General features: G+C 45.4%; 2 protein-coding genes across 2 annotated transcripts; both read right to left on the reverse strand.

The window, feature by feature from the left end:
* Window positions 1-582: 582 nt before the first annotated feature.
* LOC126568571 (transmembrane protein 234 homolog) lies at window positions 583-1,224 on the reverse strand. The gene is made up of 3 exons (XM_050225069.1): window positions 1,007-1,224; window positions 768-927; window positions 583-694 (listed from the first exon to the last, which is right to left on the reverse strand). The coding sequence occupies exons 1-3, from the start codon at window positions 1,220-1,222 to the stop codon at window positions 627-629; spliced, it is 444 nt and encodes a 147-aa protein (XP_050081026.1). The 5' UTR covers window positions 1,223-1,224; the 3' UTR covers window positions 583-626.
* Window positions 1,225-2,412: 1,188 nt separating this feature from the next.
* LOC126567800 (uncharacterized) lies at window positions 2,413-11,702 on the reverse strand. Its single transcript, XM_050224101.1, has 8 exons — window positions 11,615-11,702; window positions 4,589-6,587; window positions 4,280-4,520; window positions 3,778-4,214; window positions 3,575-3,710; window positions 3,216-3,514; window positions 3,052-3,143; window positions 2,413-2,972 (listed from the first exon to the last, which is right to left on the reverse strand). Exons 1-8 carry the CDS (start codon window positions 11,700-11,702, stop codon window positions 2,446-2,448), a joined length of 3,819 nt encoding a protein of 1,272 aa, XP_050080058.1. The 3' UTR covers window positions 2,413-2,445.
* Between the last annotated feature and the right edge of the window lie 1,731 nt (window positions 11,703-13,433).

Below are 13,433 nucleotides of genomic sequence, written 5' to 3' on the forward strand. Positions count from 1 at the left end.
TATCTATCTGGTGGTAAGCCCTTTGAGTTTTTTTTTATTTGTACGTTTTGCTTGTATTGTCTATGGGAAAGCAATTAAAAAGTAGAAAAAGATCACCCACGTCGCGCACTAGAATTATTGCATGCCAATGTTTGGTTGGCCACAAGCACAAGCGCCAACCTTCTTTGTCGGTCACGAGCCATGGAAAACAATGCCCAAGAGCCAATCTAGGTCGGCTGTCTTCATAATTGGGTCAGGGTAACGTTTAATTTATGCTCGCAGCATAGCAAAATAATAACTGCATTAGCGGGAAGAAGCTTTTTTTTCAATTCGAACACTTTTAAGGGAAGAGAAAGGATTTCACATCGGAATGTGAGATGAATCATATTAGTTTTTGTAATCTTCTTTAGATATGAAACAACGTTGAATAGAATTCAAAAGAACAACAAAGCGGAACAGTTTTCTCAAGGAACAAATCACATGATCTACAGTATGCAGGGAGATATTCTGACGGGTATCTGCGCTCATTCATATACCGGATACCAGGCAGACACAATTTTCTAAAAGGAATAATTTTTAATTTCTTAACACGAAAGATAAATCTTTTTTTCTTAAACATATATTTTACAAACAGCTCAAACATTCCATCACAGTACTTTATCGATGCCACAGATAACAGTTCCCAGTATGACTAGTGCCATTCCACAATAGATTTCTATAATGAATCGTTCGACAAATAGTTCAATAAAAAAGAGATCGCAAGGTAGATGATAAACGAGTTTACTTACTCCAGCCCGATTGTCGTTCGCCCAGCAATCTAGCAGTGATGGCCGTAAAAACGAACGTTAACGAGTTGGCCATCGGTACGGTTAGCGACAGTTCTGTTCTTTGCAGAGTTAAAACATACACCACGCTGCCTAGTTGGTTGATGAGCAATGGAAGCAAATACTGAAAGCGAATTTAAAATAAATTAACTTATTCACTCGATAATAAGTAATGCGTTAACGAAACATTCGCTATACGTTACCTGCCAACGAGAGATGAGAAATCGTACTTCCAGCCATAGCTGGCCCAATTTGCTGTTTGCCTTTAGCTCGTTGTATCCGATGCTTCCCCGCTTTAGGAAAGGGTTCGTTGCACCCCACATCAGCGCGACGAGTAAAATGCTAAGCACCGCGTACATGTCAACAGAAACCGGTATGAAGTCTGCTGCTGGTCCGGCAAGCTTCTCAGGAGAATCCATAATGCTGTATCTTTACAATGTATTCATTTGGTTTCGATATTCCGGACTCTCAAAATGCACGTTTTTTCTCTGGAAACATTTAAATTTACAAAGAAATGTTAGACGGACCGCACAGAAAAAAATGTTTCACAAAGAGAAGATTCTTCACACAAATCAACTCTTCTGAACGAAATTGTTTTGCACATTAGTTAAGAATTACCTTTCATGTGTGTAGAACTAATGATGGAATGATAAAATAGGAAAAGACTAAGACTTTTTTATACAAAACAGCGTCCAAAGCGCGAATCTGTTGCACACGACGAGAAATGTAAACAATAACATAAAATACCAGAGATGTCAAATCGATTACGTTCGAACCCCTGTTTCGAACATCAATAAACTTTCGAAATTTAACCTCATTTAAAATGTCCGTTACAACCATCATTATTACGAAATTTCCTAACCATCTTTTGGTTACAATATTCCGAATGCTTTTTTCCTGAAATATCATCAGCATAGGGTAGCAATACGATCGGGCTGCTCCTCAAAGAAAGAAAAAAAAATAATTAGCATAGGGTGGCCCAGTGATGCGGCAACAACGGCGCCGATCTTCAAACGACAGGACAGCAGTTCAAATCTCGTCTGACTGACTGACTGATTGACAATCCAACTACGTTATAACAGCAAGTCTAGTAAGCCATGAGATGACTGGCATGACCTAGAAGGTCGTTCAGGTTGAAATTCAAGCTCAGGTTTCAGGTCGAAAATAATCACCCTGAATCAACTTTCTTTCTCATCCAACAAACCCGCGAACACATGCTTTATTATTCCGGTAGTTCAATGTCTCTTTATTATTAGATTATTGGGGATATCTGTACGACACGCATGTTAAAATAAAAGTCAGCATTCGTTTCGATTCGTCACCATCGTTTGCCGTCAGTCGTAAGTGTGTAGGCTCGACACTTTGTTAAGCATGGTTTCAGTTTTGTTACAATGGAGCGAAGGAGGGAAAATTCAATTTTACTTTCTTCGATCCGGTTTCATCCCAACCGATGGGATCGATGGGATTGTCTCCGGGGTGTAGTTGATTAATTTTTATTTTTATCATCGAAATACCCTCCTCAAGATAGCATTTCTTAAAACTCCGCTTGCTTACATTGCTACATTGAATTAATTAGTACGCATGTTGCTTTTTCTTTACTGCAGTCTACGTGTTAACCGGCGTGCAAAACTTCCGCTGCTTCTTATCGGCGATACTTCAAGGTAGACCCGCTAGCGGTGGTGCGTGAAGGATACTGTGCGATCGAGTCCTTCACTCGCCGTGAGCTGGGTAGCGTGGTAGATGCGTACGGTGTCCCTAGTCCACCTGCCTCTCGTGATCCACTCGGGCGACGCTGCTGGTCAGCACTGAGCCGTCGCGATTGCTCAAACGAGGAGCTCTTATCCGAGTCCGGATCATCGCGCCCCGATTGCGACCGATGCTTGGACCGGCTGAGCGTGGACTGGCTACCGGCAGTGGACTGACGGCTTGTCGCACCGGAGCGCGGTAGGGTTGAGATCGGTTTCGCCTGGTGCTGGTCTTTGTGGTAATCGATTTCGTAACCTTCGCGAATGTTTTTCGGCTTCCACGGTGCTAGCACCGATATTGAACGCGATACGGTACGCGTCATCGGTTGTACCTTCTTCGAGGAGGCGATCGAGTTGTTGAGCGACTCGCGGGAGTACGCCCGACGGCGTGCATTCGCTATTTGCGGGTGCGGTATATCACCCACTGTTGGAGAAAATTTTGGAGGAGACGTTTAATGGTTTTTTCTTTTGTGTAATCGAATAGGACACTGCGTAGAACTTACCGGTTGTAGCATGCAAGAATACTACACTGCGCTGGCTTTGTTGACTAGATTCACCTTCCGTCCCAGAGCTGTCCAGAATGCGATCAATGTCCCTGCAGAGTACAAAAAAATGTGGGATATTAGGTGCCTCCATTGCTCTCTAGGATTCCACCCCATCGACTTACCTATTCAAACTATCCCGACGTTCGAAGGCACGTGCGGGCTTCTGTGGACCTGAGGGTGGCTTTTTGTGCTCACCGCGACTACGACTGCCGGGACGATGATGGAGCGGTGTCTCCGATCGTTCACTATCCATCAGATCGACATTGTTTTCCCGTGATCGATGATGCTGATATGTCTTCCGGGCTACACGTTCCGGCGTGTAGTCACGCGCAGTGGTCCTATCCTGCCGATAATCCGACGGTGATGGCGATCTCGCTCGGTAGAAAGTGCTCGAATGTTCCTCCGAGCGATAATCTTTGCCCTGAGCAATAAATAAAATAGTAAGTGATTGCGGAATGGTTCAAACAGAGGAAAAGCTTACCCGCAGGCTCAGCTCATCCTCCTCGTCCAGGTTGTGCAACGAGGACGATCGATTGCGAGCTGTATCGCGCATCTTCGGGGCCGTGTCCAGATCGTACGCACTGCGATATTTCTTGTCCGTTTTCGAGAGATTACTCCTGCGGTAAAGAAAAGATAGTAGAAGTTTTTTTCTGCACCAAACCCCCCACCCATAACAACACCTACCGTGCCGATCTGTACGAGGACACATTCTGATCGCCATATTCCGTATCGGTGTCGCCGAAGAAGCGTAAGCTTTTCGCCTGCTTCGCTGGTGGTGGCGTTTTCGTGTCCGTGGTGAGGTTCGGTTTCGAGCTAGACTTTTTACGTGACAATCGATCGAACGATTTGAACCAATCCGAACGGGAGGACGCCTGCTTCTGGCTGGCGTCTGGTGGAGAGGATGCTGACAGTTTTGAGCTCTTGAACGAGAGCGATCGCTTAGCGGACGATGGACTGGATTTCGGTGTTGAGAGCCGTCGGCGAGTGGCTATATCCGGTATGCGTGATCCGTCGGCACTGTCCGAACGGAGACTTCCGGCACGGGAGTGCTCTCGCTTATCCGAACCATCCTGTCCCATGCGAACCAGCTTCTTTCTGGTAGAGCTAACGAACTGCTTGACCTGCGGAAGGAAAATGATTAGCCCGTGGTGGTCATCATTTATGTGTAGACATCTTCATCACTCACCTTGGCAAGACTACCGGGTTTCTTTTCAACCTTCAGAGAAGGTTTCAACGTATCGCGCGTGTAGCTGCGACTAGCCGATATCTCATCCAAACGTGGATCGTAGCGCGATCCATCATCGATGCTCCGTTCACGGTACACGTACGCTTTTCTCGACTTGCGCATGCAGCTGTTCGTGTGCGTTCGCTCCATTCGCAGGAAGTCTTCGCAGGTGCGTATGTTTTCCGTCAGTGTAAACTTCGTCCTGTAAAGCAACGTCAGAAGAGTCAGTCAATAACTAACACACAGAGCGAACATTGTGGCACTTCTTACCCCGAGATGAACTCCTGATTGAACGAATCCTTCCGGAAATCGTTTTCAATGCCCGAATCACCCTTATCGATCGTGTTCCGCCCGGTGTAACTGCTGGACATACCCTGCTCCGGAACGTACCGATTGAATCGCTGGATCTCCGTACGACCAGCAGATCCTTCACGATCGTACACCGTTCTGGAGCTTGTTACCGCTTCCACATTGTCTCCCGGATACTTGTACCGCTCGACATATTCCTCCGATACTGGTTTTCCATCTCGATTCACTACCGTCTTAGTGACAAACGTCTCCACATACCCACGGGAGTTTCTTCTCGGTACCGCGGTACGATCCTGTGATGACTCACGGAATTTGGTAGGTGTTGGTGACAGTGTACTCCTTCGCACCGGAGATTCGTGCCGATCGAGAACACGATCTACCGAACGACGTTCCGTTGTCGTGCGATACTTGCTCGTACTGCTGCTACTACTGGCTGTCCGGTGTGCTCCGGACGTAAGCTTTATCGGCACCGGTACACTCCTTTCCGGTGACGCCCGATCGAGCAAATCGCGCGATCCAATGCGTGATCTTATGCGAGACTCGAGAATTTCGCGCCGTTGGCTAAGCTCATGAAACTCCGGTAGATGTTCCTTCCCGTCCGCTTGGCCACGGTAATGGACACTGTAGCTGTTGGAGAAAGTCTTCTCCGCCGGTGTTAGCCGCACGACACTGGGAGCAATCGGCGGATCTTCGTCCGAGTTGGTGTGGAATGATTTGGGTGACGTTCGGGAAGTGTTCTGGGTGGTACTGCTCGATGTGTGCACATAAGCGGATGATTTGTAGCGTTGCTGCTGTCGCGAATAGTCAATTCCGAGTCCTTCGTCCTCGTCGCTGTTCGTGTGCTGCTTGCGACGAATCCCATTGATCGAGAGTGGCGAATGATCTGCCTCGTCCAAACGATACTTCGGCAGGGGAGGGCTAGGACGTTGAGTAGTGTCCAGAAAGCTACCCGTCGGTCTCATCTTACTGTCCGTGGATGTCCACATGGTTGGGCCAGCAGGATCTTCGTCCTCGGTAGAAGGGTAGTGCTGATGCTTTACGGTATGTTTCGATTTGTTCGCTTCGTTTGAAACGACTTGCGCGTATACGATCGGTTCACCTGGACCACGAGTGTACGAAAACCCACCGCCAACGATCTGTGCCGGTGGTGGTGATGTGTGCCGTTCGCTGGACAACCGTTTGACAATGTTTTCCACCGTAACGCCCTTGGTAAGGTGAGGCTTCTCAGGTGGTAGCTGTGAGCTGTGCAGTGCTTCCTGTGACTTGGCAGTGTTAGACGAGCGCAGCAGGGTGATCGTTTCCATAACGCCCGGTTTCGGTACTGCTCTCGACGACGATTTAGGCTCCTCGGAAACGGCACGCCCCCGGCGTACGTACGCCGTCAGCGGATCGGTCTGTTGCGTGTACTCGAGCGGTGATGCTTCGATGATCGGCGTCAGTGGGTCATTCTTTTTGCCGATAATCGACCTTAGATCACCCAGTTCCTGCGTTGCCCGGCGCGGTACTTTACGCTGCTTCACCAAAGAGCCGTTCCGAGTCGTGCTCGAACTACCAACATCACTTTTACTCCGTCCAAGGGTGCTTCTGCTCGAGGGTGCTTGATTGGCGGCGGACAGCGGTACCTTTACTGCACCATGCTCATCCGCCTGCTTGCGACCGAATAGATTCAGTAGACTCTTGGCAGTGGGCTTTTTGGAAGCGGCGTCACTCGACGACCGGGTGACCTTTTTCGTGCGTGACTTGGAGCGCGATGGAAGTGAGTTGAACCGTGCCGCACCGAGTGGATCGGCGCTGGAAGGTGTCGCCCCAGTGCCGTTCGCACGCGAACGATCGATCTTATCTGCCTGGGCAAGAACAAATTCGGCTTCCCGGCGTAACGCTTCCTGTGAGAGATTTTCTGGTAGTTCCTTGCGAACGGTGCCGTTCGCCGGGGAGCTACGGGGACCCTCGAGGCGGGGGCCTGCAATGATAAAGCAAATCAAGGGATTCGTTGTAACTGAGGCTTTTGTGTTAGAGTTAAGCTAGGGAAGCTGGGGAGCTACTGCTACTGAATAAAAATAGGAGCCAAGATACAGATCCGGAACCATTCGAACACACTACTGTAAGCGTAAAAGGCTACACCACTACAAGCAACGAGAAAAGCCTAGTCATAAGACCATATTAAATTTAAATTGAAAAATTTATAACCTTTTCAGAGCGATGGGAACCCCGAAAAAGCGAAGTGTTGAGTAAGTATTCATAATTTGTTATAAAAAGTCATATTTATTACAAACTACCATGGACCTGGACTACCTGGATGGAAATTCAAAATTCTAAGGTTACCAACAGCTTTCTTCACTTCCATCAAAGACCTACACCAAAAAGATTAACCTGACTGTCTACTCTTCAATCTTGAGGTGTTAGAAGCAATCACAATCAAAGACTTTCTCAAAGAACTGTAGCTTGTCTTACTCGGGAAAAAATACAAAAAGCTTGCTGTATCTTTATTGGCACATTTTAAATGTAATCAGACATAATGATCAACGATCAGCTGTAGTGATTTATACCTCCTAAAGGAGCTGCCTTGACGATGAATCCATAAATTGGAATATAATATCGTTAATCAGCATTATTGTATACAATCCCACAAAAAAGCTCCTAGCATATTAATCTGCCTGCAAAACAAACAAAAAACCCACAACTCAAACTACGCTTAATAACGCGGAAACGATATGATGAATCCTGCGTTCGAGCTAATTACGATCGTACACCATTGCGAACGAATTCGTCGGATCGCGCTGCTTTGAATGACACCCGAGACCCGTCGTCTGTGGGCTCCGGATCGCCACACTTCCTGGAGTGCCCTTACGACGAGACGACCTTGCTACCGCGAACGGGTGCCTTTCACTGCAAAAACAAACCCAACCACGCTGCACTTGCATCGCCACCGGTGTGGAATGCGATCAGATGCGAAGTACAACAGGCATGAACAAAAAAAAACTAAAGCTAAATGGGAAACAAAATAAATCAACCCGAACAACCGAACCGATAGGTTCGAAACGACCATTCCATAGGTGCTGGGGAGATTTTTCTCGGTGAAACCATTCCCCCCCCCCCCCCCCCTCACCTTTTTGTCCCTTGAGGTCGTTCGGTTTGAGCTGACAAGATGGAAAAACTTAACCCCTTTCTGTGCTAGCGACGAAATGCGCACTACGGTGGGCACTCACGGCACGGAATAAATTACGCTACAGCTTAAACAACCCATCGGCTCCGGTGAGGGACTCCATCAACTGTGCAGAGGCTCGTTGTGCGGGTTGTTCTAGCATAAAGCATTGCTATTATGCAAATCCTTCCCTCTCGCAGTTCGATCGGCTCGAGGGTTTGTTTCGCGTGCGTGGAGCCAAAGTGAATCCACTTTTGCACCGCAGCAGGATCGCTAATCCGAGGCATGCCGGGGTTGGCTCGCACGAACCGGTCAGTCACCACACTGGCAGGCTCTAGCACACTTGAGCCAAACTCGATCACAGCAATCGTGCTACTGACCGTCTCGCTAACGCATGTCGCGACACCACGCAACCGTCATAATGATGGTTTTGGGCCCCGTACACAATGCACTCACTACGGACCTATCTAACGTCCCCCTTATGGGTCGGCAAAAATTTGTAAACATCGTATGCAGTGGCCATGACAAATAAGTGAATTACACACACGTTTAGTAGAGGTAACAACAATCATAAGCAAAACAAAATCCCCAAACAATTTATCTTAGTCTTAGATGTCTTCTTCGTGTCGCTGTGTCAAAAGAAGGGAAGCCTTTTCTTTTGCGACTTGTGCCATTAGATGCTAAATGGCCGGCGTGTGGGTAGGCCGAAGTTTATTATGTATTTAGGCAAATAGAGCGTGAACTAGAATTGCCACCCTTCAATTGGTTTGCGTTAATGCCAATAATTGTCTCTGATGTGCATTAAGAGCTGTCTCTTTTGTTTTGCGATACGCTGTCCTTGAGCTAATGCGTTTGCCATTAGTAATATGATTGCTAAATTATATTTATTTGGAAATTTAGCTTGAAAAATGTATCTATTTGCGGTGAATATAATAAGTTTAAAGTTTGTTTTTTCTTTATATTTGTGTGTTCAATTTTTTTTCCTTTTTTGCTGCTCCATTAACAGATGAATTAATACACCTCGAGTTGTGCTATCTAAATCTAAATCGCGAATTATTGCCTACACTTCGGCTCCATGAAAATAAAAGATTTCAATTAAAGACAAAGATGGTTATGTTTTAAATATTTTATTTTAAATTAAAAATTACTCTCATATATTGTTCGTTTATTAGAGTAATTTTAAAGCAATACATTTTTTCAATAAAATAATCCTTAAAACATTTAAACAATCCCACAAGACATACAGCGTATAGCTCGTATATTCTACACCCTCTGTCCAATCATTTCAATGAACTGCGAATCAGATTGCCCAGATAAAAGACAACGTCCGACCGAAAGGGCGCTGCCAATAAAAAGAAACGACCTATGGCCAAGGTTATAACCGGCGAGGCCATCCCGGTACGCGGGAGAGATGCCTAGAAGATGTTCCCGGCCCGAGCGGCACGCTTTAAATCTACCTGATACGCAAAACGGTTGGTACGGCCGTGCGTAGCGTGTAATTTGCAGCCTGACAGGTATAAATGGAATCGGTGCGGCACTGATTGCAACTTTGTTGCACCCAGCACAGCCACCAACGATCGATCGTTTCGCTCAGCGGGGTTGGGTAGGCTCGTGGCACTTTCGGACGCTTCAAACGATCATGCCACGGTGTACGGTACGCAACCCGTGTGACAAACCGGCCAACCGGCAGCAAAGAGGAACCTCGATAATAGTCGCAAGTGGCAAGTGCCCGGGCGCGCGTAGGTTTGCGAGCGAAATGGCTGCAAACCGCAAATTGCTTATTACAATATTTTAGATGAATAAGTACCATGGGTCACTGCCATAGCTTTGGAATGGTTTTGAGGTGGGAAAGGGTAGTGCAAAGTAAACTTGGTAAAACTGACCAAGCTTCCTCGCATCATCACAGTGCCTGACGAGCTGGCAGTCAGTGCGAAAAATGTCCCAAACAAACGTGTTCGTTGTTAACTATGACATGAGCACTTCAAACGGTATGTAGGTTTTCGGAAGAAACTTGTCCACCAGCACTAAGCTTCCTTTTTGGTGACGTGAATGAAGCTGTTTGTTTTCCAAACGTTTCTACTCACAAACTTAAAACGTCAGCAAAGTCGCACAAAACCATTGGCTTATACCCTTCGTCACTGGCGATAATTAAATCATCCCACCGAATGGCGACCCATGTGACGACAGACATCCTCTTCGGCCAAGAACGTCAACTATCGTGCAAAATGCTCAAAGCCACTTCGAAAGCAGTTCACTGCGTAGGAGCTCATCCGTTTCGGTCCACTTTCGGAAACGCATACGCCCACGGTTTGCTTCCGATCTTGAGCCATCTCATCGAAGCAAGCGGAAAGAAATAATTTATGCATACAAATCGCGCTCCAAACAATCGGTCTCGGTGGCACCTGCTGTTGCTTTTGCCTTGATTAAAGTGAAGTAAAGTGCTGCATGGTGGAAGTAGTAAGTGGCGTTTACATGCAAGTTCCCTTTTTTGTCTTCGCTTTGTTTGAGAAGCTTCTTTGTGAGACTGTCATTACTGTGGCCCTTGAATATTCAGGCCATTAGGTGATTTTTATGAGTCAATTAATGGCGCATTAATTGCCAATACAATCGATATGACATTACCTCATTTTAAATGATTTATTTTTAAGCTTGCAGTTTCAATTATTTGACAATTAATTAGAACGGTCAATGTATTATAGTTTTAAAAGTTTTTAGAATCAGAGTTTTTAGAAGTAAAGAGGACTAATAATATCGGAGTAATAGAATATTATTTGAGATTATTATTAAAATAATTTTTTTGGAGAGCCTTAAGACCTGAATTGCTCGGGTCACAGATCGAACAGAATGCTGTTACAGACGTTCCATCCAAGAAAATTTGGAGAAACCCCTATAAATGGTATGATCTCTTCAGCTAAAGCTAAGCTTACACAGTTCTTTCACAAAAACAAACCCTGTCATTTGAAACAATCCGGAAGAGAATAATTTCACAATCGATTCTACCATGTGTCAAACGCCCTAGAAATGGAAACAAAACGCCGTCCCAACCGCCTACAGATTCCCCACAAAACCTTCCTTCAGACACTGATTTTATTACCGCTTGTAACAGCTAAGCTCACGTGTAGGTGTATGTCCAAGCGAGCAAATGGAATGGTCCGTTCGAACCGTGCCAATTTTCTAGGTGAATCCTACGAAAGTTTATCGCCATTTGTCAGCCCGAACGGGTATCTAACGAGGAAACAGCTCATCCAGCCATCGTGGGCATCCGCGACGACCTGTTCGCTCCAGTTCTAAACGTCAGCCAGCCAACCGACTGACGCCCATATGGGTGTGGTATCCATTTCACCCGCCGTTGTTTGTTTGGTGTAAGTTAATAAGTGTATTATCGTGTTGGTTAACTGACACACATCACACACACGCACACACCTCGGCCTCGGCGTGTAGTGTTAGAATGCAAATCGGGTGCAGCGGAACATTAAGTGCATTTGCGGTACGGTGCAATTAGTGCGGTGCTGATTCAACGTCGCCAGTGTCATTTGCGAAATTGGGGATGGGTTTTTCCGTAAGCCATTTTCCCTTTTTTTCCGATGTGCACAACGGGTGAGTCAATCGGTTCCGTCCAATGTTAATCAACTGTGACAGTACGAATGCAAAAACCCAAAAGAAAAGATTAAACATTAAACAAGGTTGAAGCGATGAAAGCTCAGTTTTAGTGCATAGAATGGAAGGATGAGAAAAATAAAACAGTACAAAAAAAAAAGGACAAACGGCACATGATGGGGCACAAACGTAAACAAAACAATAACAGTGGGAACACTGAGTGAAGGACATGAAAAGGGTACACTAACCGATGCGCTTCACGTGTACGTCCCTATTGAACGAGACACGTGGACCCGGCGAGCTACCGGCTACGGCAGACGTCTCGACTTCTGTCATCCTCCCGGACCCCGTACCGAACTACCGCACTGGACAGGGTGTACTGCAACCGACGATCATGGTGGCTAGCGTTACGCTTCTAGCACGATGGTTTTTTTTTTTGAGGATTTTTTGTGTATCTTATTGTTTGGTGAAAGTCTACGGGGCCCAGCACTTTCTAAAGAGAATATCCGAACTACTGCTTACGTACCAAATTCGAGCTTTGAGAATGAAGAATTTTGCTATAATGAATGGAAAGAATAGATGATGTAAGAAGAGGATGCAATTACAATGCAATGGAGTGGTGTAGCAGCACATTTCACAAGCTGTCATGCTTCGGTATTATCTTACAGAAAGTAAGGAACATTTAGGGAAAATATGTAAATCTTAATAAAAAAAAAATCAATTTGATGCTCGGCCTATCAAAAACCATTGGAGTGTGTTATGACACGCACTGCACTGGTTCTACAATTACATACACTTTTAGTTACTATTTAAGTGAAGGACATGTTCAACGATCGTGCATTGTGAGCGTCTCAATTTTGTTAATCAAACTGTATGTAAGTAACATAATCAAGTTGCGTGCAATCATGCTTGAATGAGCTTTGTATCGTGTTTTCGATAGAACAAACGAATTATTGTGTTAAATTTTTTATGTCAAATCAATCACTTATTGAAGGCAAATAGAATAAGCTGTCAATTTAAAATGAAGAACTGAATCGATGAATATATACACCTAATAAGAGATCAAGATAATGTTTGGCAGTTTACGATGAAAAGAGCTTCCTGACCTTTTCCTTCTCTTTTGGCATAAAAAGTTTGTTAGTATCTATTACTACTGGTCACCTGTAAAAGAAGCTATACAGAATAAAACTCTAACACTACTAGCTATTTTACCTAATATGAAATCTCTAGCTTTTGTAGCGAAAATATAAACTTTTTATAGAAGTTTCGTGTGGCTTCCTTTGCCCGTGAAATGTTCTTCAAGCAAGCAATCGAAAAGGATTTTCTCCATGATCTACTTAATAAACTACAATTTGCTATCTAGTTCTCGATAAATACGTATACTTAATGCATAATAACTCACTATCGTACACAAGTGAGCACTACCAGCAAGCAGATCGCTAAACAATCAGACTCCAACATTGATCCATCAATTTCCTCATCGTACGCAATGGACTAATTATCTGTACACCACTCTTTTATTGTTTCCTTACAAGAGCACCACTTTCCCGACGAGGTCCATTCCTCCCACTTACCGTCAGTAATTCGTTGAACTTCAACTCACAATTCCTCACCAACACAAGACCACATCACTATTGCCGAGCTGGTCCACGTCTGTAATCAAAAAAGAAGTGAAAAGAATTAAGATAAATCTCAGCAGATAGTTATGAGCGCTAGGAAGAAACGCATTTCCGGGCACTGTACGGTGCACATTCATCATCTGGCCTTGATTTGTGTTTGTTCCCTGTCTTTTTATTAACAGTCTGCACTGTACATCTTCCCTCCCGAAGGTCGTGAATCGGAAGCTTCGTGACCTACGGCCGCCACGTACTGCCCGGATAGGGAAGAATCATCCCCTGTCGAAGGAGCTACATTGACGTATCGTTGCCCCGTACGGAAATGGGGTATTCTGGGAGCGCAATGTAGCCGACGAGAGTTTCGCTTGATTCGAGGTCTCAACCTCCCCACCTTCCATAGCTGCTGGTGAACAGCATACCAGCAGCAAAGAAGTCGATTGCGAGAAAAGCC

The sequence above is a fragment of the Anopheles maculipalpis genome, chromosome 2RL, assembly GCF_943734695.1.
Source record: "Anopheles maculipalpis chromosome 2RL, idAnoMacuDA_375_x, whole genome shotgun sequence".
NCBI lineage: Eukaryota > Metazoa > Arthropoda > Insecta > Diptera > Culicidae > Anopheles > Anopheles maculipalpis.